Source organism: Caretta caretta, chromosome 8 (assembly GCF_965140235.1).
Source record: "Caretta caretta isolate rCarCar2 chromosome 8, rCarCar1.hap1, whole genome shotgun sequence".
NCBI lineage: Eukaryota > Metazoa > Chordata > Testudines > Cheloniidae > Caretta > Caretta caretta.
Genome location: NC_134213.1, coordinates 9,439,241 through 9,464,556, shown reverse-complemented (window position 1 = coordinate 9,464,556; position 25,316 = coordinate 9,439,241). Strand labels below are relative to the sequence as shown.

At 41.7% G+C, this 25,316-nt stretch overlaps 1 protein-coding gene across 2 annotated transcripts in view; it reads right to left on the bottom strand.

The window, feature by feature from the left end:
* The window catches only part of COL23A1 (collagen type XXIII alpha 1 chain), a 360,295-nt gene that overhangs the window by 15,853 nt on the left and 319,126 nt on the right, over positions 1–25,316 (bottom strand). The window contains exons 6-19 of one of the 2 annotated variants that reach the window (XM_048861021.2): positions 18,807–18,878; positions 16,599–16,715; positions 15,607–15,642; positions 12,796–12,822; positions 12,324–12,350; positions 11,103–11,147; positions 10,112–10,174; positions 9,109–9,153; positions 8,467–8,544; positions 4,999–5,052; positions 3,927–3,971; positions 3,350–3,430; positions 1,607–1,669; positions 349–390 (exon numbers count right to left, since the gene is read on the bottom strand). In XM_048861021.2, coding sequence (XP_048716978.1) covers positions 349–390; positions 1,607–1,669; positions 3,350–3,430; positions 3,927–3,971; positions 4,999–5,052; positions 8,467–8,544; positions 9,109–9,153; positions 10,112–10,174; positions 11,103–11,147; positions 12,324–12,350; positions 12,796–12,822; positions 15,607–15,642; positions 16,599–16,715; positions 18,807–18,878 — 795 coding nt within the window. The remainder of the gene's footprint in view (positions 1–348; positions 391–1,606; positions 1,670–3,349; positions 3,431–3,926; positions 3,972–4,998; positions 5,053–8,466; positions 8,545–9,108; positions 9,154–10,111; positions 10,175–11,102; positions 11,148–12,323; positions 12,351–12,795; positions 12,823–15,606; positions 15,643–16,598; positions 16,716–18,806; positions 18,879–25,316) is intronic. The other variant, XM_048861023.2, reaches the window with a different exon arrangement.

Genomic DNA, 25,316 nt, shown 5'->3' with positions numbered 1-25,316 from the left:
GGGCATGCGCTGATATCAACTGCAAATACAAGTCTTAAGGCCTATGATACTTAAGCACGTGCATTTGCATACAATTACACAAAAGTGCTGAAGTACATTCCTGAATCAGGGCCTGAAACACAGCATTCATACCTTTCTAGAGAAAAGTTTACAGAACACAAGAAATAGTGCTCAAGTTAGTTTGGGAACCACATTATGGCCCATTAGTCCCTAATTCTTCGGACTGCTCAATGAAGTCTGAAGTGCGTAGGATAGCAGACAATAAAGTGCTTCCTTTTTTAATAAATTTAATGTGTCAGTGAATTTTCAGACATTCTCTACTGTAGGTGCCGTTCGTCATAAACTTACCATAGGGCCTGGCAATCCAGGGGGTCCTGGTTCCGGTATGATCTGAAAATAGGAATTTCATTATATATTAAAGTGGGTTGTTAGCATGTACTGTATTGTGCCATATTAACACATGACTAGTGTGGTCATTGATTATTATTTAACTAGTTTTAGTTAACAACACCTGGATTCACAAAGGGGCTTGTCAAGGAGGAGAAGAATGACAATTGCTGGACCAATATGACAGCTGAATTATGGGATATTCTAAGATGGGTGCTTCTCAAACACTCCTATTGAAGTTCCACTTTAATTAAATATTGATTGGGCCAGAGAAAGCAAGAATGACTCTACAGGCTAGTGCGTTCACTTGCAAGGTGGCATTTCTCTACTCTAACCTCTTCTCCCCATCAGGCAGAGGGGGAACTTGAACTAGTGGTCTACTACATCCCAGGTGAGCATCCTATCCACTGAGCTAAAGGAGATCAGGGATGTCCTCCCTCCCGCTCTCAGGATTTTGTGTAGAGCTAGGTGGCCTCTGAGCATACCTACCTGACGGGGCCCTACAGGCAAGTTAGGCGTAGAGTGCCTATCTTCCCCCTGTTCTTGGATCACGCTGGGGCCTAGAGGCAGGCACCAAGGGAACTTTTACTGTAAAAGTTTAGGTGCTGAGTGAGTTTAGGTGCTTACAAGGTGAGGCAGCAGCCAAGCTGGATCATAGTGGTGCCTAAAAACAGGACTTAGGCACCTAAGTACCTTTGTGGATCCGGCCCTAAACAACTGAAGAACCTATTCAAACTCAATCCATTTTCTAGTCACAAAATACAAGTGTCTGAAATGTGATTTCTCTAATTTTCTTAGGAATCTATCCCTTTTCATGCAGACCTGAGAAGAATGGCTTCCTATTTGACTAAAAGCAAATAATCTCAGTTCTGGTGTAATTAATAAAAAGCTTTAATTGAAACCAACTTTAAAAAATAATTAAAAATGAGCAAACAAAATATATGTGTATATACTGTAAAACGGCAATAAAGTCACAAGAATAGCACTTAATTACCACATCACTGCTCAACACTTCAGTGATCAATGTACAATCCAAGGCTAAAAAGAACATTAACTTTGCATCTGTGACGAAGAATTGTGCATCAGTTCTAGTTGAAAATGCAGTGTTTTGCTCATTACCATTACTGTACCTAAAGAACTAAAAATATAACTGCAGCCTATGCACACACCGACTTCTTTTAATACTGATAGCATCAACAACACTGTGCTAATGTCTTACATGATTGTTCTGCAAACACGGGGATCCAGTTTCTCCTCTCTCTCCTTTTGGCCCATCAATTCCCTAAATGGTAAAAATATAATGCTGAGTTTACACATCCCAGGCTTCCAGAAAGGCTATAAGAAGAGAGAAAAATATATTTTCTTCACCTTATCCTGAAGTCTTTACTCAAGCAAAATTCTCATTCACTACAGTGGGACTGTTACATGAGTGAAGGGCATTTTGCTGAAATAAGGTTTTTAACATGGCCTCCCTACTGGGAAAGCTACTGTTTCCATTGTGTTGCTGAAGCTCAGGGATGACACAGACTTGTCAGGCTCTGATCCTGCATGTTGTGTTCTGCATGAGTAGACCCGATCCCCCCCGCCATCACCACAGAGCTGCACTGATTTTCACCCACATGGGGCAACTTGCACCATTGGATCCTTAATGTTTATGGCTCTGATTCAGCAAAGCAGTTAAGCACATACTTAACTCTAAGCCCTAAAAAGGACTGGAAGGGACTTCAAGAAGTCATCAAGTCCAGGTCCCTGGGCTGAGACAGGACCAAGTAAACGTAGACTATCCCTGACAGGTGTTTGTCCAACCTCTTCTTAAAATCCTCCAGTGACGGGTATTTCACAAATTCCCTTGGAAGCTTCCAGAGTGTAACTACCTTTATAGCTAGAAAGTTTTTCCTAGTATCTAACCAAAATCTCACTTGCTGCAGATTAAGTCCATCACTTCTTGTCCTACCTTCAGTGAATACAGAGAACAATTGATCCCCATTTTCTTTACAACAGCCCTCAAAATATTTGAAGACTATCATGTCCCCCCTCAGACTTCTTTTCTCAAGACTCAACATGCCCAGTGTTTTTAACCTTTCCTCACAGGCCAGGTTTTTTAAACCTTTTATCATTTTTGTTGCTCTCTTCTGGACTCTCTCCAGTTTGTCCACATCTTTCCTAAAAAGTGTGGCACCCAGAACTGCATCACTTAGGCACTGGCATGCCTAAGTCCCACTGACTTCAAATGGCAGTTAAGCACGTAATTTTAAGTGCTTTGCATGGGTCTATGAGAACTATGTTCTTTGGGGAGCTGAGAATGTGTTTCTTCAACTTCCATCGAAAACCTCTTGAGACATCACACATTGCTCCTTATCAAATCAACACAATTCTGTCCCCTCAAGTGAGTTTGCTTCACATTTTCCAAGAGCTAGTGCATTTTTCAACTTACAGTACTGATGGAAAACAGGTTGAAGAACAAGGTATCTTTCGTGACTGCTACTCAAGATACAAAACACATAGATGGAGAAAGAAGAACATGGGGAGAATGCCTAGCATAAGTTTGTACAATAATAATCATATCTTACTGTACTGTACTGATTATAGTATTACTGATGAAGAAACAACACTGTGGTGAACATGCAGCTCACTCCTTATGCCCCTCGCTAAAAATGTACCTCTTCTTATTCAGTTAATCACCTTTGTTTTCCGTCAGTGAATCATTTCATGTATTCTAAAAGTGATGTTAGCTAAGCAATGCCATTTGCAAATATTTCTTCAGCTCCTTGAGAGTTCTGACATATCATAGAATTAATATTACTATTAACAAGGAGAACTAAGCTTATGAGTTAACAGCAATATTGGTTTGATAGGGATGTAATTTAAACTAACAAAGCATCTAGATATATAACACACATCTATGGAAACAATATGCTGGAGGCAATAAGCCCAATGTGTATATACTGACAGACAGACATACCGGTAGGCCAGACAAGCCCATTTCTCCGATCTCTCCTTTTTGTCCCATTATCCCAGGGTTTCCTGGGTCTCCTTTAGATCCCTGCAGGACACAGAACAGAGCTTTATTAGGAGAAAGGTAGATCTATATCTATAGATACAGATCTATCAATCTAAATATAAAAGGGCAACAGATACCTCCCCCTTTTGCTCCCTCTTCTCCATATTACTACTTCTTCAGTACACATCAGTAAACATCCCTTAATATTAAACATTATAAATACTGATTTTGCAGTGCAGTAGAATTTAATTTAGTGGCTGAAGAGAATGCTGAAATTTAAGATTTACTAAAGAATTTGAGAGAGTGTCTCATGAGCTACACAAAACTAATTCAACTTGTGTGGGATCTGAACAGCATCCTGTAGACTGATAACTGACTGAAGGGGCCATAAGCAAAAGGCAATGAAGATTGCTGTCTTTGCATGCTCAGATTTAGTTTTGCAAACTGCACTTTGCATGGCTACGTAAGGAATTCTTTTAACTCAACTCCTACTATCATACCACAACAGTCATAATTTTATAAACCATACATCTAGTACCTTTTCCCCATCAACTCCAGATGGACCAGGCAATCCAAGCTCCCCCTAAAGCAGTACAAATGAATAAAGGTATAACATCAAATGAAACCAGAAAATAATTTCACAAAAGAACTGGATGTAAAAGTAAATTCTCTTTTTGTATGGAGTCTGACGGGCATCAGCTTATGAGCAGCGTGAGGTAGAAAATGGCAACTTTTTATTTCAAGTGAAGTACCAGTACATTAGTCAAGTAGAATTTGGATAGAACCGATGGGCAGAGATATACATTATTCTGAACCAATCTAAATATCATTTCCTAGTAAGATACTTTTGTGCATATTTGTTATAAGAAATTATAACTGATTGACTATTATTTATTGCCTATTGATCCTGACTGTGAATGAGGGTGACCATTTCACAAAGAGTGGATGGTACTGGTACTGTAAGATACTAAATATGTGTATGCGAAACACTCAGACATGCTAGGTGTGAGAACATGGCTTCTGATAGGAGAAAACAAGATAAAACTTAGAACTTAGGATGATCAATAGCCAAGCACAGTGCATACTCACAAGCATTTTCTTTATCAATGGGCGTAATCCAGACTCCACTGAGTTCAATGGCAAAACTCCCATTGACTTCAGTGGGGCCTGGATTTCACTCCAATATATACAGGAATGTGTATGGGCTCACTTCCAAGTACAGTATAACACATTCATTCAGACAAAGCCAGCAGAAGGGTGTTGGCCCAGTGATGCAGAGAAAAACAAACAAACAAATATACTTTTGCATCTAGGTAAAAGGCTTCTGTTGTTCAGAGAGGAGGAGAATTTAGAATCCTCTCTTTCCTGCAGACAGACTCATGAGTTAAAATACCCAGGTTCAGTCCTTTCCTGCCTCCCACCCTTTGTGATTTGAGAGACATTTCTCCAGTCTTGCTCTAAGATGTCATCACAAGGGGACACATCCCGCCATAGTTCCACATGGAGAACTCCCATTGATTTTGATAGGAGGTTTGCATGAGGACCGATGTCAGGGTGTGGCGAGGGGGCACAGTATCTGCTGCATGCTGTATAACAGAGGTCAATCCAACCTTTGGTCCTGGAGCTCCTTGAGGGCCTGGTGGCCCCTGGGGACCTGGTGGGCCCTGAAAACACAGCAAAGAAAGATGGCATAAATATAACTGTCTAGAGTATCATTACTAATCCAGCACACGTTCACTTCACTCTGGGGATCAACCATGAGCGAGCTTCTCTTATAGGTTACGTCTGCTCTTGGAGCCAGGGGTGTGATTCCCAGCTTGATCTCATCATGCTGGGATGCTAAAAATGGTAACATAGTTGAGGTAGCAGGGGCAGCAGCAAGCACTGGCATAGGCTAGTACCCACAGTATACCCACACAAGCTGGAAATCACCCCCCCCACACACTCCAAGTGTGGACGTAGCCATAGATTTATAGTAATGTTTGTCTAACTTATCATAGCACAAATGCCCATGACAAGATCAGCTGATATTAAACAGACAAGGCTGTTTCCCACATCACAGGAAATGTTAACTCAAAAAAGACTGTGTCCAATCTGGTGTAGTGGGCCATGCTAGCACTGAAATACACGTGCTTAAAAGGCACACATTTCTAGATATAAGTAGATCTGGTCCAAAATCTGTCTTGTTGCCTGTGGGCAGGGCTGGCTCTACAGTTTTTGCCACCCCAAGCAGTGAAAAAACTGCCGCCGTGGCCGGCAAAAGGAAGAAGCTGCCGCCGATTTGCCGCTGTGGCCGGAGGAAGTGCCGCTCCTTTCTCAATGCCGCCCTAAGCACCCGCTTGGAAAGCTGGTGCCTGGAGCCGGCCCTGCCTGTGGGGATTTTATTTTATCCATCCCCTCATTACTGGCAAATCCTATGCTGGAAACACATCCAAGAGGAATGGTGCCTACCAATTCAGATGGACAGTAGACTAGATGAGGGAATTTTGCCTATCTATGGCTCAACGTGACCATGATGTTTGAAATCAACCAGCCAATTCAACTCAACTCTACTGGCAGGTGAAACATGAGTTCCATTATGCCACATATGAAGTGATTAAAAAGTAGTGGAAACAGAAAAGTGTACATGAATACTAAGAGCAGGAAAACCTTCTGCTAAAAGTTTGCAAGCTCATGTAAACTATTCTTCTTACTAGAGACCTTTGCAAAGCAGGAGTTTGAAAATCCTTTGATGGGGATGCAATTTGTCATTTATAAGGGATCCCTAAATGGCACCACATCAGACACCTACCCCTTCAGCTTGAAAACCAACAGTAACATGTTGCATTATTCTGAGCTCCTAGTCCCCATTGTTGTACTTCACAAGGTTACATTTAAACAAAACAGTTTTTAAGAGGCCTGTTCACTGAGAAGGAATGAATGGGTAAATAGGAGAAATGGCTGAGATCCCAGTGAATAAGCAGAAGAACGGTAAAGGCAAGGTCAGTGACATTTTAATAATATACCCCTGAGCATCTCAACATGCAGCACACATGAAACTCAACTGACTCAGAGACCGTGGGTCATTTTGTTAGTAAACTGAAACTCCAAACTTTTGGTGGAAGCTTTCCAATGATCTCAGTCCACAAATTCCATTCACAAGGCCACATGCTGTGCTATTCTGTCCAAGCAACCCATGTAGACATCTGGCATACAGTAATTACCATCACTTTATGTTTCCCTGCAGCCTGTTATAAAACAATAAAATGGTTTTCAAATGTGTCTGTAATTAAATATTTATTCTACTCAGCTTCTTTAATCTTTGCTAAATGGCAGCATTAAACGTGGTCTCACTTCTTTTCTTGCATAGCAAATACAGGCTACACAACAGGGGCATCATTTTCCTTTACATGAACTTCAGGAAATTTTCCTTCTGGATACTTTGTCTTATTGTTTTCATTTTATATAACTGACAGAGACAAAGGGGCAAATGGTACCCTCCTTTACATGTACGATCTCACTATAGTCATGGGCACAGATCAGATTTGGCTCAAGTCACTTTTGTGTCATTTAGAGAACAAGTACTTCAGTCGTCTCTAGGGGGGTGCTATGCAAAATGTTTGCTGCAAATCCTGAGACTCACCTGATTCAAGGTTTTGTGGGGACTCTGAAACTTGATTTACATTTGCAGATTTTTCAGGGCTCCTGGGTCAAGTTTTGTCACTGCACTCAGTCCTTCCACTCCCAATCAGCACCAGGCTGACACAGTCCTGCTGGGGCCTGCAATCCGTCTGTACTCTTAGCTCCAGTATCTTCTGGGGCTGGATGACTACTATTTCTACAGTCTCTGCTTAGTTGGGAGTAAGAACACCTGATTGGCTTGCTTCCCTTAGTCCCAAACAGGTCTTCTAGGGATAAATGTGTCAATTTCCCTCTGCATTTCCTCTCCACCCTGCAGCAGTTGAGTGGGAAAACCTCTTGTTCCTACTGTTGTGGCTGCTTTAGCCTGGAGCCTTAGCTAATACTTAGTCTAATTGGTCTAGATAATACTGAGTCCTGTCATGAGTGCAGGGGACTCCCTTCCAGTCCTACGATTTGATGATACCACAGGCTACACCTGCATGCTTAACAGGGAACAGAGTGGCATCTGACCTCAAACCCACTCACAGTGACTCAATATGTTCATGCACCTTAGCCCATATTGTAAACTTTAGCAAATCAGGCTGAGGTAGTCTGTGTTGCTTCTGTACATCCATCTAACCAAGCCCTCTCTAGTGCACACATCAGCGTGGTCTCCGAACACTGCAAACTCCTAGGAACGCACCTGATGCCCTCTGTCCGCTCACTCAGCCCTCCTGCCAGGCCACCCTTGTTCCTTAAATGGCCTCCTAGGTCAGGAGGAAGCATTGGCCTAACAGCTCCCCATTTCTTCCTAGAGACTGGGTGACCTTCACCATTTCCCCACATCTCTGGGGGCACTGTGTGGTCATTCCTACAAAGAAGTGCCTTGGGTGTGGCTATATGGTTTAGGCAGCTATGTCCACTATGTCCCTGTTCCCCTCTTCTATCTTCTGCAGGGTGTGATGACTCCCCCACTCCCAGTAGAGCAAGGAAAACACTTCTGCTCCCACTGCCAGACAGCTCTATTCTGTTGGGACTCTAAGAAGCCTCAAAATCCTTAGCACAGGGATTCCCTAACAATACACACTAGCGGTTTTGGGGCATCTTGGCTTTTGGGTGTCTTTCCCAGCAGCCATGCTAATGATTATGGGGCTTCTCTCAGGCCCAGATCTACGGTGATCAGTGGGGAAGGAGTAGCTTGAGGAAAGAGAGGGTCCTGTGTGGACAATGTGAGGTTCAATCTTCCTAGGTATCTTGCAATTCTTGCTCATCCGTCTGCAAGGTCCTGATCACTGCATCAACCAAACTCTGCAGGGTAAACTAACTTCCCCAGGCTACTCTAGCATATGTCTCAAGATCAGTTCTCTCTCAGATTCACTGGATTTCAATTGGTGCAGTAATCTCAGCTGGTTAATTCAATTCCAATTAAGAACAGGAGCACACAACAAATTATCATCATCATCTTATTGCAGAGGTACCTTGAGTGCATCCAGGATTCTGCCATCGTAGTCAATTATTACAGTATCTCCCTGTTCACCCTTCAGGCCAGGTGGACCCTGGAGACAAAGGCAAATTGCAAACTTTGTGGTAACAGCTATGGTGTTACCCCCTGAAAAGTGGGCAGCATGAAAACAACAGCTAGAACAGGGTTAAGTACTATTTTGGCCCCTAGATACTTTGGTATTTGTCTCCATATACATGCAATCGATACCAAGAATGCAACTATACAGAGCAAAGTCGGAAAGGACCTGGAAGTATAGGTTGAGTGACAGGCAGAATGTAATTACCTAAGCTGGCATTTGACTGGTACAGCCTCATTCTTATGAAAAAAAGTCATGGGATCTTTCAGTGACAGCAAGTGGTCAGCACCTCTCTGAGGTCAATAGTAAAAGTGGATGCAACTTAATTGACTTCACAGGAGCTATCTGCATTAATTTGGCTCAATATCTGTATGGTGATTTGTTTTAATATGCTCTATCTTCCATATTATTCTTATACAGTACTGAACCCTTCAACTATATGGCAACAGATGACAGACAGAGTTGGATGGAGGAAACTGACCCATGTTAAGGAGAATACAAGAGTCTAAATTAGTGAGGCAAAAACAAACGATCATATACCCTTGGTCCAATGGGTCCATCTCCTCCTCTCTCACCAGGATCACCCTGAAAATGAACATCACATTTATTATTCAGAAATAATAAGGAAAGTCAGAAGTATTATGAAAAAAGTCATTTACTGCATGTCAAATACTTATTTTAGGTAAAAGTATAGTCTCAATAAGAAACTCCAATTGGTCAAGAACAAATGGATTTTAGATATTTAGAAGCATATGCCTTGCTAAAATAACCTTAAAATAATCTAGCTGGCAACAAAAGAACCCAGCCTGATCAGATATAAGACAGCAAAACCATTTATACAGATTTGACTTAATGTATTTCCGAGTCACAAAGTGATGCCATTTCAATAGCCAAGCATTTAAACCTGAAAGTAAGAGTTCCTAATAGAGTGATACCAGCTTGAAGCAGAAGTACCAGCAAGCACAAATCAGCACTGCTACTATGGATTTAGAAGTAGAATGGCTAAGGGTTGTCTCCAGCCCTTAGTTTTGAATAGTTTTATGCATGATGGGGAGTATGACTGCTCTGAGCAGAAACATACTTGGATGCATATTCCATTAAAGCAAAAGCAGCTGTAGAGGAACAGCTGATCATGAAGGGCAGACATGTTATGTTGTCACTGCTCAATACAGCGTGGTCATGTTGGTGCATTTCTTTTCAGTTGTGAAGAAAAAGTAAAACTGTGAGACACACTAATGCTAACTATGTAAAATGGATATAGTATTAATCAAAACATGCAAAGCAGAGGACAGAATCTTCAGATTTCTTGCAAGACAATGCAGCCAAAAATGTCAGAAAGTGGTGATTTTGGAACTCTATTCTCTGTCTCAACCCACCACGAAAAGGTAAAATGTTAGTGAAAGTTTACAGGCAAAGTTTTGGTTTTTGCCATTTTAATGCAATTTTTAGAAAACAAAAGTTTAAAACTCTTGTTAAACTGAAACCCACTGCCTCAATGCTGTTGTGACCAACTTCCAGCTTAATGAACATGTGTTTTATTTACCTTTGATCCTGGCAATCCATCTATTCCTTTCTCTCCTTTGGGACCTGTGCTTCCTTGCTCTCCCTGAAAATAAGATAATTCACACTGAACCTTACCAGATATGAACTTTGAAGCCAAAACATCTTAAGTCTAACTTGATAGGACAGAAAGCAATTTTCTTAAGGTTACAGTACTTTTGCCTTATCTTAAACTTCTACACAGATACTGGAATGATCAAAGCTTTGCTTTTATTCTAAAAGGTCTTCAAGTGCTGCCCATGCCCAAAAGGGAATTTGAAAAACTAAAATAAAGCTTTCAGGCTTTCAAACACAGTAGGGGAGGACACATTCACCAGCAAACCTAGTCCCTAGTAGGCAGCCACCACGAACATGTGAACAATGGGAAACTTCCACAGAACCGAGTCTGCTATACTGTTGAAGTGAAGTTATTATAAAGACCACATACATCCTGAATTCCCACGTCAAGGAAATTCCCACTGGCTTTGCTTGATTCAGTTCTGCAAGATCAGGTTCTAAATGACAACTTGTAGCGTATGTCTGCACCGCAATCACAACCGTGAATTCATTAATTTAATAATCTGAGTTATGACTTGCAGGGTTAGCCTGTGCTGAAGCTTGTGCTGCTGCAGCTTCACTGCTCAGGTACCCAAGCTAGCTAGATTAAAGTGCAGGCATGTCCCCAAAAGCTGCAAATATGCCCCCTTGATAGCAGTGTAGACAAACCCTGTGTTATCATTTAGTTAGTGACTGTCAGCACTTTCAAGTCAACAGATAACAAACAAGTGAAAATATTTTAATTGGCATTAATACCCTAGGTGTTTAGATTACACGTCTATTGTTCCTTTTTTGTTCTTTTTAGTTTCAGATCAAAAGTGTCTGCTTATGACTCTCTGCTTTAGGAGCAATCTGCATTGACTGTGATATCTGGCCAGCAAGGGGTACCAGATGGTAAAAATAGCCACCAGGCAGACAGATATAGAGCTGAAATTTACCTTAGGCCCTTGAAGCCCTGGCTGTCCTGGGATCCCATCATCACCCTGGTGAAATAAAAATATACATAGTGTGTCTATCAAACCGTGAAAATACACAGGTGTCAATATGCCAGCCAATGTTACCACTGGGTAAGAGCTCAATTATACTTATCACCATAACTCTGATGTGCTCATGGGATAGAGCCAGATTTACAGGGTTTTTAGGTGCCAATTGGGATTTTCATAAGAGCCTAAGCAGGTTAAGTGCCTAACTCTGATTGGAAGTCAACAGGCCTTTGCAAATCTGGCCCATAATATACATGAAGATTCTACCTGCATTTTGGAAATTGAATGCATTATATTCACTAAGAATTCTAACTTGTCAAAAAGGAGATTCACAGGTTTAGCTAGTCACTTGCTTTCATTGTTACATTTAAATTAAAGATTGTTCATAACTAGAGAATGATAGAGTTTAACCCTTATATATTGAAGATTCGGAGCCAAATTCTGCCCAGAAACACACAAGTCCTTGATTGCCTTAGGGAAGTAAGGAGGAAGTAAGGCATGAGCCTTTTGGAGTTTTGGTTTCAATTCTCTGGGAGGCATTGATATAGAACAGCTTTGGGCACCAGTATAAAAACTGGATAGACAGGATTGCTCATGCAAGGCTCCCTGGTTTTTAGTGGGCTACTTAGAGCAACAGTAGAAGAGCAGACAGTGTGTGTGTAAGCTGCTCTCCTTCCTTGCCAGAGAGTATACTTTCTCCAAACACAGAGATTATGTCCAGTGGGCTCCACTCCTCAGAGTATGGTGATGTCTTTGTTTGGTCAGTCCTACGAGAGATTCAGACTGACCAATGCTGGCCTGATGGAGAGAAGCATTCTCAAAAATTCACCCATTTTATTTTCAATTAATTCAGCAAAAGGACTCACATCTACAACCTTGTATGGCATTTTGGCTATTTTATTCTTTGTCGATGGGGCTAATGTAATTACTGCTTCTGGGCTGATCACCATAATGAAAAACATGCTGATGGCACAACAATGTCTGTTTCAAGGTCACAGAATTGTTATTCTTTAATTGAACATGTGCTAGAAATCCTGAAGAATATAAAGTGTGAATCAGTGCAATCAACCATGACTAGGGCCTTGTTGAACCTTGTTTCTACAAATGGCTCACAAAGCATTTTGTGTGGCGGTGAACTTTTTTTTTTTAAAAAAGGAAGAAGAATCAATATCTTACCTTTCTCCCTGGAAAACCAGGCTCACCCTTCAAAAACGAAAAACAAAGGAAGGGAAATAAGAGAGAGAGAGAACATGAAATAATCATACTCATTTTTAAAATTATCAGTTGAAGTAGAAATATTGTTCTGCTATTGATCTACATTATCTTCTCCTGAAATGCCAAAAAATCCGGTGTGCCTACAGTATGCTAAAATTAAAAAAGCAAATTCCCCCCTCCTCATTTGAAATTTCATTGTTTTACTTCTCTTAACAATTAGCATACTTTCTGTCCAGAAGATGCAATTAAAAATTAACTTTTCAGTTTCCAGGCTATGGCCAATTTGATTCTCTGGCATTCATAGATGCAACTGATGAGCAGGAGATTACATCAAACTGAAAAAATGTGTGCAACCCTGCCCAGGCACATACAGGCATTTTGAAGATTCTGGCCTTGTTAAAATTAGAGGTTTAATAAAATGTTTACCACCTACCTTTAGTCCTGAAGGTCCCCTTACACCCTGTTAAAAGTCAAATTTATCAGTATATTTATTTGGAAATAAAAGCATAACAGGATTTAAAAATATATGTCTACAAATGTTTACAGCTCTGTAGAAAATGGCGAGGATGCCTATGTCTGTTTTTGTTATTTATCAACATTACTACAGACAAACAAACACTCTCAGTATCAATGCACTTTACACCACAAATAGTAAAGAAAATGCTCCCTAAAGATTTATATTTTATGTATGAAAAATGACCCATAAAGTGTTTTGGAACCTGACTCAGTACCATAACTCCATGCTAGACCTCTGCACAGAACAAATAATTGAAATGTTACAGGTGAACTTGTTGAGCTTGGTTATGTCAGCTATTTTATATTCCATAGTGGGACTCAAAAATATGGTCAACGGAGGATGTCCACAACACCAGTGCTTTCCAGTAATCTGCTGGTGGGGAAGCAGGTGATTGGTCAGTAAAGCAGCATTAGAGTAGTTTGTAAATATAGCTGTTTATGAGATAATATAGATTAGATTCCAGGCGGTGGGACAAATTCATCCCTGACATAAACAGGCACAACTGCCATGATCTATTGTCACATTGTGAGTCAGCAACACTAGTTATTTAGTGGGTTTCAGGATCTTAACAGACAGGTTTCCAAGTGGCTATCCTATGCGAGGAAGGGGAAAACGGTCCAAAGGGCGTTACAACAACTGTACCTAGCTGGGAAGGAAATCCCTTCACTCCATGGTTTGAGGAGATGAATTTAGAGCTGTTTGAGTTGTTGTAACAGGTGGAAATGAACTACTGTTCAATTTAAAAGGTGATAGAGAGTAAACAGTCAGTTCATTACAGTGCTAGCGTCACCACAGAATCATAGAAATGTTGGGCTGGAAGGGACCTCAAGAGGTCATCAAGTCCAGCCCCCAGCTCTGAGGCAGGACCAAGTAAACCTAGATCATTCTTGACAGGTGTTTGTCTAACCTGTTCTTCAAAACCCCCAAAGATGGGGATTCCACAACGTCCCTTGGAAGCCTATTCCAGAGTTAAATTACCCCTACAGTTAGAAAGCTTTTCTGAATAGCTAGACTAAATCTCCTTTGTTGCAGATTAAGCCAGTTACTTCTTGTCCTAACTTCAGTGGACATGGAGAACAATGGAGCCCCATCCTCTTTATAACAGCCCTTAACGTATTTGACGACTTATCAGGTCCCCCCTCAATCTTCTTTTCTCAAGACTAAACATGCCCAATTTTGTTTTGTGTTTTAAGTTTCTTCAGGTTTTTTTAAACCTTTTATTGATTTTGTTGCTCTCTGGACTATCTCCAATTTGACCACATCTTTCCCAAAGTGTGGTGCCCAGAATTGGACACAGTACTCCCGCTGAGGTCTTACCAGTAGAGCAGGACAATTACTTCCCATGTCTTACATACAACACTCCTGTTAACACACTCTAGAATGATATTAGCCTTTTTCATAGCTGCATTCCATTTTTGACTCAATTTGTGATTCACTATAACCCCCCAGATCCTTTTCCACAGTACTACCACCTCGCCAGTTATTCCCCATTTTGTGGTTGCACATGACCTTACCCACTCCACTGTGGGTGATACCTATGCTAAACCAAACACATCCAAGTAGATTCGGCAAAGACCTTGCAGCACTTACTACCCCCTAAGGTGGTCCCCTGGGTCCATTTTTTCCTGTATCTCCAGGGGGCCCTCTCTCTCTTCCATACCTTCTTTTGTCTGTTGACAATAAATTCTTCACAGTCTTCGCTGTGATTTCTCTGCTTCTTCTCTTGCTTTTACTTGGGATATCCAGGATAATTTTTTTCTCTGGTTCTTTGACCAACTTTCAGATACTGAGTGATCTTGCTTTTTGTTGCATATGACGAAGTAGGTAATCCAGAGGTGTAAAAAAACCCCCAAGAACCAAAACCAAAACCTAATATTTTTTAAAGCTGCAAAGGTGTAATACTTCATGGTCTTCTACGCGGTTCCGTGCTTAGAACTTTTTCTTCTCTCAACCTTCTTTTCTTGGTTTGAGGAAGGTGCAGGAAAACGAGTGAAAATAATCCACATTTACCAACGGTGTCCCTTAAGAATTAACCCTCCCCTGAAAAATATAAACTGTGTCCTAGGGGAAGTGGGTGGCACCAATGAATCATCATCATGTCAGCCAGATTCTGTTCCCAAATTTCACAATTAGATACTTGTGAAACTCATCTTGGCATTGTAGCTGTAGTGACGCTGGTAAGTAGCATTAACAACATTTTCACCAATTAAAAAAAAAATCTCAGCGGAAATAAAAACTACCCCAAAATTCACAAAATGCAAAACTACTTCCTTGACTAATTAGAATCCAAATTTTGGAAGTGTACCTTTTCCTGTATCTCCAGGGGGACCACAGAGGAGGCAGGGGTGGGGAAAGTGGGAGCAAAGGAGCTTTTTAGAAGAGCTAGAAGACAAGAGACTCACCTCTTTTCTTTATGGTGAAGTAGGGTCTTATGGTGCATCTGAGAGGGCTGAAGTATCAAGGCAGTATCTGATTGCTTCAGTTTCCTGTACAACTTTCTAAGCTCAACAATTGTCCATCTCTGGTAATGTGTAGCTTAGCATACTTTTTAATTAGCAAGCAATGGCACAAACAAAATAATTTGCTCTGTGTAGTTATGGAGGGGAGTAAATAGGACACCCAAGCCAAAAACTACATGCATGTCTGAGCTAGGCAAACATTCCACACTAATGAAGCATAATGAATTCATTTGTGCTGACACTACATGGCAGGAATAATACTACTAACCATCACTCCAGCTTCCCCTGGCTCTCCTTTTAAGCCCTGGGGAAAGAGGTTAACCAAGTCAGTGAAACTAATTACGGATATTTGCACCAAAACCCTTTATCCTCCAAAAAGTTAAAAAATAATTACTGAGAAGTTCATTGATTTTACATTCTGATTTTTTTTTAAATGAATTACCAATGAGTTGGAGATTTGCAATGGGATGGGTGAAGGTTGCTCATCAGGAAGGAAATAAACTTTGCTTTTTTATAAATTTAAAAAAATATTCTGACTTCTGATTTTCGGCTCAGAATACTACACAGCCTCCCTCCCCCTTCAGCTCCCATCTCTAGCCCACAACTTTTCCAGGATAATTAATTTCACCTATTGTGAAGCTACCATTTCTCTAACGACCAGACAGTTATAGAGAATTAAAGAGACTTATTAGGTTACATCCAGAGGAATCATTAGAAGCAGCTCTGAGGCCACCTATGGTGACTATTCTCCTCCAGTTGTGATAGGGAAAGAGAAACTCAAACTTTGTGGGCTAAAAGCCTAGCAGTGGTGAGCACTGCTAGTAACCAGAGCCAGCATGCTGGCACCATGCAGGATGGGCCCTCTGGGCAGGCATCCATGCTGCAGGGTAGGGTACACACTTTTGCCCTCTTTAAAGAGAAGCACACATTCCCTGCTAGCAAGTTCTGGAGACCCTGGGGCCTGGTTAGACACCCCAGCTGCCAGACCTGGTCTCCTGGCAGCCATACTTTATTCACCTATGTCATAGCTCCCTTTCCTAATGATCTCAAGTGCTAGGTGAGAATCCTAGCATATCCTGATGCAGCATCACAGGGCAGGAAAAGGCTCCTAATATCCCCTTCCCCTACTAGTACCTCCACATGGCCCAGAGAGGCATGGCCGTGTGCCAGGTGGCTCCCAGATGAAGTACATTGTGGGCATTCTTAGAGAGCACCCATTCTGTTTTACAATGTGAATACTCTGTATTTATCATTTCTTACAGGGAGGCCTTGTGGTCCCCTGGGGCCATCTTTTCCTGTATCTCCAGGGGGACCTCTTGCACCCGGTGGTCCTGGGGGACCCGGTGGGCCAGCAGCTCCATCTTGACCTTGATCACCCTGTAGGAAGTTCAGACAAACATTGTGATGTGAAAAAAAAAAACACAAATGCTAACAGCAAACTAACTACACTGAGTAGGAGAGAAACCAGCAGGGGGCATGGTAGGGGGATAGGTCCTTCTGATAGCAACGCCAAAATTGTTTGAATGGCTTGTCCCATAGTGATGGTTAAGATTTGAAGACAGCCAGTTATGGTGCATGTGCGTACATGTGGGTGAGGAGAGCTCTTCCACGTGGATCATGGATCACATCTCACCCTAGCTTTAATGCATGGTGACAATAAGGCAAATTTGACTGGATGCTTTTTAAGGTGAATGCCTTGGATACAGCCTTATAGTAAAGGATTATAGCATCCTGGAAGAATGGCCCCAAACACTGCATGGGGACACTGCATGGTTTGGGTGAAATTACTGTAGGCTACTGAAAGGTTTTGTTTGGTTAAATAAGAGACAGTAGAGAGAACCTGTGAAAAGACTCAGATTCCTCCAAAGTCTGCAAGAGCACTGTGGCATGCAGGGGTGTGTCTAATTAGAAGGCTACAACTGTAGGTCAAAATTCTCTGTTCAGATCTGCCAAGCAGATCTCATCTCTAATATATGCACAAAGCTGATGGTTTGTTCACATATCCAAGAGAAGTTTGCCCCTTAGAGTTTTATTGGCATGCAGGGAACCTGTTAGCTCTGTGGGTGATTTTCAAAGATTTTGATCTGACCCATATTTTTCCAAAGACTATCCCAAAGGATTTTAACATTGAATGTCCCAATCACGCAATCCCTATTCAGACAAGACTCCCAATGGGCCATTAAGGTCTTTTTTTTCAGTTTTTACTGATCCCTTATTCAGGATTTTGACCCACAGCTTCCAGCAGGAGTTTTGTCTGAGTAAGTTGTGCAGGACTGGGCCTCATAGCAAATACGAGCATAGAAAACACTTGTACTACCACCATTTAGTAGATAATAAAGGAATCAAAACATATTTAATGACATCCCTCTACTACAGTGGTTCTCAACCTATTTACCATTGTGGGCCGTATATGTGGCCTACAATGTGTTACGTGGGCTGCATCCATTACTACCTGTATGGCTCTGAGGATGTCACATGGGCCGCAGCTCTATGCTGAATGGGCCACAAGTGGCCACAGGTTGAGAACCACTGCTCTAATACAACTGAAATGTAATGATATTAAAATGCTCCACTTGCACCATACTTTGCCAGGAGATAAAGAAAAGATGAGCCTATGTCTCTACTTGAAATTTTAACACTAAAGAATTTAGTAGTATACACTTGTTTCAGTTAAACAGCCAGAAAAGCTTGTTCAGAAGCAGGAGCACTCCTGATCTCAGAATGAATTTCACTACTCAGATTACCAGCTACTGATCCCCTGGTGAACGCCAATAGCCCAGCCTTTAGGATCCAAGCTGATTGTTCTGACATGCAGAGTTAACAGTAGAAATCCCCATGAAAAGGTTAGATCATAACTCTTAACAACATCTGGACAGGATACCAATCTGAACAAGACAGGAACAGAATTGTGTTTAATATGGTCCACCCACAAATCAGGGAGGGATTTTCAGAAGTGCCTATGTGAATTGGGAGCACAAATCCTATTGCCATTCAATGTGATTCATACTCCTAAATGACTCAGAGACTTGAAAATTCCACTGCAAATCCTGAAGACTCTACCCAATTTTGTCTCAGACAGGAAATCTCCCACTGCATTTTGCCTAAGTAAAGAAATTCCAGTTAAGACTTGTGGATTTGGACTGATCTATTTTATTGTGTGATTACTACTATTATTCATATGGTGCAAGTATAGCATACAGAACTATCCTTAATCTCCCCTCTTCCCCCCCATGACTCACACAAAGAGCCAGACCCTCAAGGCCTTAGTTTTCACTCCTTCCTTACATAGGCAGAACTCTCACTATGTTCACACGGAATTTTGGTTGAGTTAAAAACTGAGCAGGCCTCTCAGGATTTGGCTCATTGTATTTATAACTTACAATGGCAATAAGGTGCTATTAGCTAATAAGGAAACATAATTCAGAAGGACGCACAGCAAGCCAGAAGACGTAGATTCAACACATCTACCTTAAGGATTCGTCGGCTAAAGACATGCTGGTCATTAGAGAGAAATCCATGATTGAGGCGAGGAAAAACCATCTAGCCAGGTGAGTGAGACGTAGAGCGTGAAAGATCAAGAAGTCAAGACAAAGGTTACAGCATGGGAGTGATTTTTAAAAGGTTCAGCTAATATTATCTTACAAAGTAACTTTGCCAAGGAATAAAGAAATGACACTGGAGGAAATAACCAAGAAAGAGAAATAGTGAGATTCAATGATTCAATTGGAGGCTTTGTAAGTAACCAAGAAAGAGAAATAGTGAGATTCTTTGATTCAATTGGAGGCTTTGTAAGTAGCAAACACACACATGAGAGTGAAGTCTTTTCATTAGCTTAATGCAGAGGAGGGAATTCAGAGCTGGCAGGGTACAGAAGAGGTTCCCACGTCAGAGTTTCACTATACAATAAATACATTATTCCAACAAGACACAACGGAAGATATAGCCCATTGGAAGATACCCCCCCGATCTCAAGATAGCAAATACATTATATTTCCTCAGTAGCCATAATGAATATTAATTGATTCCTCTGCCCCCAACCTACTAATAAATCTTACAAATTTACTGGATGAAAAACAATCTATTCAAGAAAATGTCACCATTCATTGCTGCTTTTTAAAAGCTGGATATGTATCTATCTATAGAGAAAAGGAGTACTTGTGGCACCTTAGAGACTAACCAATTTATTTGAGCATGAGCTTTCGTGAGCTACAGCTCACTTCACGAAAGCTCATGCTCAAATAAATTGGTTAGTCTCTAAGGTGCCACAAGTACTCCTTTTCTTTTTGCGAATACAGACTAACACGGCTGTTCCTCTGAAACCTATCTATAGAGAAGTGCAAAAGACATTTAATTTCTGAAGAGACAAGGTGGGTGAGGTAATATCTTTTATTGGACTAACTTCTGTTGGTGAAAGAGGCAAGTCTGATCTCCACAGAAGTTGGTCCAATAAAAGATATTACCTCACCCACCTTCTCTCTCATATCCTGGGCCAAACACAGCTAAAATAATGTTGCAAACATTTCATTTCTTAAGAGCTCTCTTCCCCCACCAGATTCATGTGCATGAAACTTTAAGTCAAAATATTGTGAGCTGAATATGACAGATTTGTGTTCTAACTTTCTATCTGAAATTTGAGTTCGGCGAGTGCAGATCACCTAGTTTTCCTTTCTTGAGAGGACAGCAAGGGATACTTTTCCAACTTCCGTCTCAACTACAGACTCTGGGAACATTTTTGTCAGCTTAACCATGGCAGCCTGTTGCTAGCCAGTGTCTGTTTCTATAATTTCCCAAGGTACCAGAGGGATATAACACACATTATCAATAACATCTTTCTTCAAGGGGCACTGACAATGCTGAGGACAAGTGCTGAACACTTAACTGAAGGTGGAAGTGGTCGGATATTGGCAGCTGAGTGGGTATGAGACTGAGTTGCACAGTTCTTGACACCTTCATGACATGTCCAGATGATAACTCCTGTCTCCTAAACTGCTAAGCCAATATGACGTCAATTAAGCTATCATCAACCAGGCTGTTACCTTCAGATCGGGAAGTGGCTTCGTCATTTCTGGCAAAGCTTACAACTTTTCCTTTAACTTTGCCTTAACCTGACATCCTCCAGTGACTCCCACTATAGTGTCTTTTGCCCTGCTGCTAAGAAGTCTACTACTTGGGCCAGTCAGTAACACATACACAAAAAGCATAACATTTTCTCCTTCCCAAGAACAAAGCATGTCACTGGCCACACGCAACAAATCTCTACTGGCCTAAACATTCCCAAGTCCATCACTCACTTGAGTGTAAGTCACTTGTCTACACATGTGTATTGTCAGAGAAAATGAGATCATATGATATAGGACAATCAATAAATCTAGAGTAGATAAAACAGGGGCTTGATTAGAGAGAATAACCATACCTTTGAGAAACAGAACTCCATATTTAAGTGGTGGGTAAAAAATTCCCTAAGGTAACATCCTGTTCATCTCTCCCAGTATAATGCTGGGATCCAACATGAGATGAATATCTACTGTTCATCTCTCTCAGTAAATAAATGAAAGAAAAGGTCACAGCTAAAGTTATTGATCCTGAAAAGACTTATGCATATGAGTAGGCTACTAAGGATAGTTACTCACACGTGTAAGCGTTTGCAGAATTGGCCACTCAATTCTCAAAAATTAGCACATAGTACCTGTATAAGGTAACTATGTGAGCAAGAGTTACATCCATTTATGCAATTATCTGTTTTGGACACACATTTTACATAGGTGCAGGTTATAGAAAATTAAGCCCTAATAAAGTTTATTACACCCAAGGACAGAAATAGAGTGCACAGCAATGAATTTTAGTAGTTAATCTTTATTTGCGTTGATCTCATTTTCACTGTTTGTTTTCTCGAGAACATTCATGAGTATTTATTTTTTCTAGTCTTTCCATACTCAACATAGTGTGACAAAGTTCCTCCTCTGCCTTGGTGGGTCCTGTGCTTATTGGTGGATTTGCTCGCCTCAGAGGTTCACGGCAGCCCTCAGTTTGGCCACTTTCATGGCTCAAATCTGCCGTTCACTCAGTTAGCCTCATCACTGGCCAGCATGGGGAAAGGAAGAAGAACAATCCCTGCAGTCTCTGTTGATCCACCTAGTGGATCGGGGAACAGGCCAGAGACCTTCCACTCTGGTGGAACCCACAGTCCAGTTCAACTCCTCCGGTATCAAGTAGGGAGTTGGGGGGGATGGAGGGAACCCGGGCCCACCCTCTACTCCGGGTTCCAGCCCAGGGCCCTGTGGATTGCAGCTGCCTACTGTGGCTCCTGTAACAGCTGTGTGACAGCTACACCTCCCTGGGCTATTTCCCCACGGCCTCCTCCCAACCCCTTCTTTATTCTCACCACAGAACCTTCCTCGTGATCTCTGATAATGCGTGTACTTCTCAGTCTTCCAGTAGTACACCTTCTCACTCTCAGCTCCTCGCACGCACACCACAAACTGAAGTGAGCTCCTTTTTAAACCCAGGTGCCCTGATGAACCTGCCTGTCTTAACTTATTCTGGCAGCTTCTTGATTGGCTTCAGGTGTTCTAATCAGCCTGTCTGTATTAATTGTTCCCAGAAAATTCCTGATTGTTCTGGAACCTTCCCTGTTACCTTACCCAGGGAAAAGGAATCTACTTAACCTGGGGCTAATATATCTGCCTTCTATCACTCTCCTGTAGCCATCTGGCCCAACCCTGTCACAATAGTGATACTATTTTTGTATTAAGCTTTGCATTAAATAGGCTCTTTTCCCCACCATGCTATTTTACAGATCAGGCTCTTATTGGATACATTACCAGTTATTTATCCTTTTGGATTATTACCACCAATTATTTATTCTATCTGATTCTTTATTCTTTTTGATTATCAACACAGAGTTGTGACACAGCTTCCTCTATCAGCTAGGAAACAACTTTAGAAAATAAAGCGACCACTGAGACGGTAGAGATAATAGTTAGTTTGTGTGTGTGGTTTTTGGAGGGGGGGGGGGAGAGAAAACCTGGATTTGTGCTGGAAATGGCCCACCTTGATTATCATACACATTTTAAAGAGAGTGGTCACTTTGGATGGGCTATTACCAGCAGGAGAGTGAGTTTGTGTGTGGGGGTGCGGAGGGTGAGAAAACCTGGATTTGTGCTGGAAATGGCCCAACTTGATGATCACTTTAGATAAGCTATTACCAGCAGGAGAGTGGGGTGGGAGGAGGTATTGTTTTATGGTCTCTGTGTATATAATGTCTTCTGCAGTTTCCACAGTATGCACTCGATGAAGTGAGCTATAGCTCACGAAAGCTCATGCTCAAATAAATTGGTTAGTCTCTAAGATGCCACAAGTACTCCTTTTCTTTTTGCGAATACAGACTAAGTTATGGAAACAGAACTACTCTAGGCCAGATGGTATCGAAGGACAGTATGTTTTAGGGACAGGAACAGAGATGCTGCGCAGTGAGTAAGTGCCTTAGAAACCCAGACACATCTGATTTATTTGTGAACCACAAACTTTTAGCTTCAGAATCTGATTGCTTAACTGTGCTGCCGAGGCCCCAGAGCCAGGGATTCCCCAGGGACACAACACATTGAGAAATTGGGGCACAAACATATTTCATAACATGGACACTTCTGAATGCACATGGTTTTTATGTAATTGAGAACATCTGTGAATTGCTTTCAGCCTAGTTTTAGTTACATAAGACAACTGCTGCACAATCACTCAGGAGGTTTTGTATTTAACCCATCACCATGATACTCTAGAAAAAAGCAGAGCAGCTCATTGTAGAGTCAGTCCTCATCAATCATTAGACTTCTTTGTGTTTCTCTCTTGACACACAGGATCTCATTTTTTGTTGTCTGTTTGTTTGTGTTTGGGCACCTTTTTAATCTAGCAGAAAAAGGCATAATGAGATCCAATGATTAGAAGCTGAAGCTAGACAAATTCAGACTAGCCAGAAGGTGCAATTTTTAACACTCCAGGTGACTAACCACTGGAACAAGTTACCCAGGTTTGTAGTGGATTCTCCATCACTTGCAGACTTTAAGACAAGACTGGATATCTTTCTTCAATGTACACTATAGTGCAAAGAGAAGCTATGGGTTGGATGCCAACGTTACTAAGTAAGGTTCTCCAGCCTGTGTTCTGTAGGTGGTCAGATAACGGTCATAGTAGTCCCTTCTGGCCTTAATAACAATCTCTTCTGTTTCAGAGTAACAGCCATGTTAGTCTGTATTCGCAAAAAGAAAAGGAGTACTTGTAGCACCTTAGAGACTAACCAATTTATTTGAGCATGAGCTTTCGTGAGCTACAGCTCACTTCATCAGATGTATACCGTGGAAACTGCAGCAGACTTTATATACACACAGAGATCATGAAACAATACCTCCTCCCACCCCACTGTCCTGCTGGTAATAGCTTATCTAAAGTGATCATCAGGTGGGCCATTTCCAGCACAAATCCAGGTTTTCTCACCCTCCACCCCCCCCACAAATTCACTCTCCTGCTGGTGCTAGCCCATCCAAAGTGACAACTCTTTACATAATCAAGTCGGGCTATTTCCTGCATAAATCCAGGTTTTCTCACATCCCCCCCACCCCCATACACACACAAACTCACTCTCCTGCTGGTAATAGCTCATCTAAACTGACCACTCTCCAAGTTTAAATCCAAGTTAAACCAGAACATCTGGGGGGGGGGGGTAGGAAAAAACAAGAGGAAACAGGCTGCCTTGCATAATGACTTAGCCACTCCCAGTCTCTATTTAAGCCTAAATTAATAGTATCCAATTTGCAAATGAATTCCAATTCAGCAGTTTCTCGCTGGAGTCTGGATTTGAAGTTTTTTTGTTTTAAGATAGCGACCTTCATGTCTGTGATTGCGTGACCAGAGAGATTGAAGTGTTCTCCGACTGGTTTATGAATGTTATAATTCTTGACATCTGATTTGTGTCCATTTATTCTTTTACGTAGAGACTGTCCAGTTTGACCAAGGTACATGGCAGAGGGGCATTGCTGGCACATGATGGCATATATCACATTGGTGGATGTGCAGGTGAACGAGCCTCTGATAGTGTGGCTGATGTTATTAGGCCCTGTGATGGTGTCCCCTGAATAGATATGTGGGCACAATTGGCAACGGGCTTTGTTGCAAGGATAAGTTCCTGGGTTAGTGGTTCTGTTGTGTGGTATGTGGTTGTTGGTGAGTATTTGCTTCAGGTTGCGGGGCTGTCTGTAGGCAAGGACTGGCCTGTCTCCCAAGACTTGTGAGAGTGTTGGGTCATCCTTTAGGATAGGTTGTAGATCCTTAATAATGCGTTGGAGGGGTTTTAGTTGGGGGCTGAAGGTGACCGCTAGTGGCGTTCTGTTATTTTCTTTGTTAGGCCTGTCCTGTAGTAGGTAACTTCTGGGAACTCTTCTGGCTCTATCAATCTGTTTCTTTACTTCTGCAGGTGGGTATTGTAGTTGTAAGAAAGCTTGACAGAGATCTTGTAGGTGTTTGTCTCTGTCTGAGGGGTTGGAGCAAATGCGGTTGTATCGCAAAGCTTGGCTGTAGACGATGGATCGTGTGGTGTGGTCAGGGTGAAAGCTGGAGGCATGCAGGTAGGAATAGCGGTCAGTAGGTTTCCGGTATAGGGTGGTGTTTATGTGGCCATTGTTTATTAGCACTTCTTCTGTAGTTCACATAGGCCCTGATCTTGCATTGTGATCTATGCAGGCCATTATGGGTCTCTATTTGGACAGATTGGTGTTTCTGTTCAGAGCCACAAAGCGTTCTCAATCTGGATTCGGGGTCAAAGGGTAGAAACCAAATCCAGCACAAGGCTCACACCCCTCTTAGATCATATTTTGAGGACTTGGATGGGAATTTAAATGGTGCCTAAGCCTGGTGTTGATCCTCTGTGCAGGGGATGGCAGGTTAAGCATTTCAAAAGGACCTAAGTAACTTAGGAGCCTAAATCTCCAT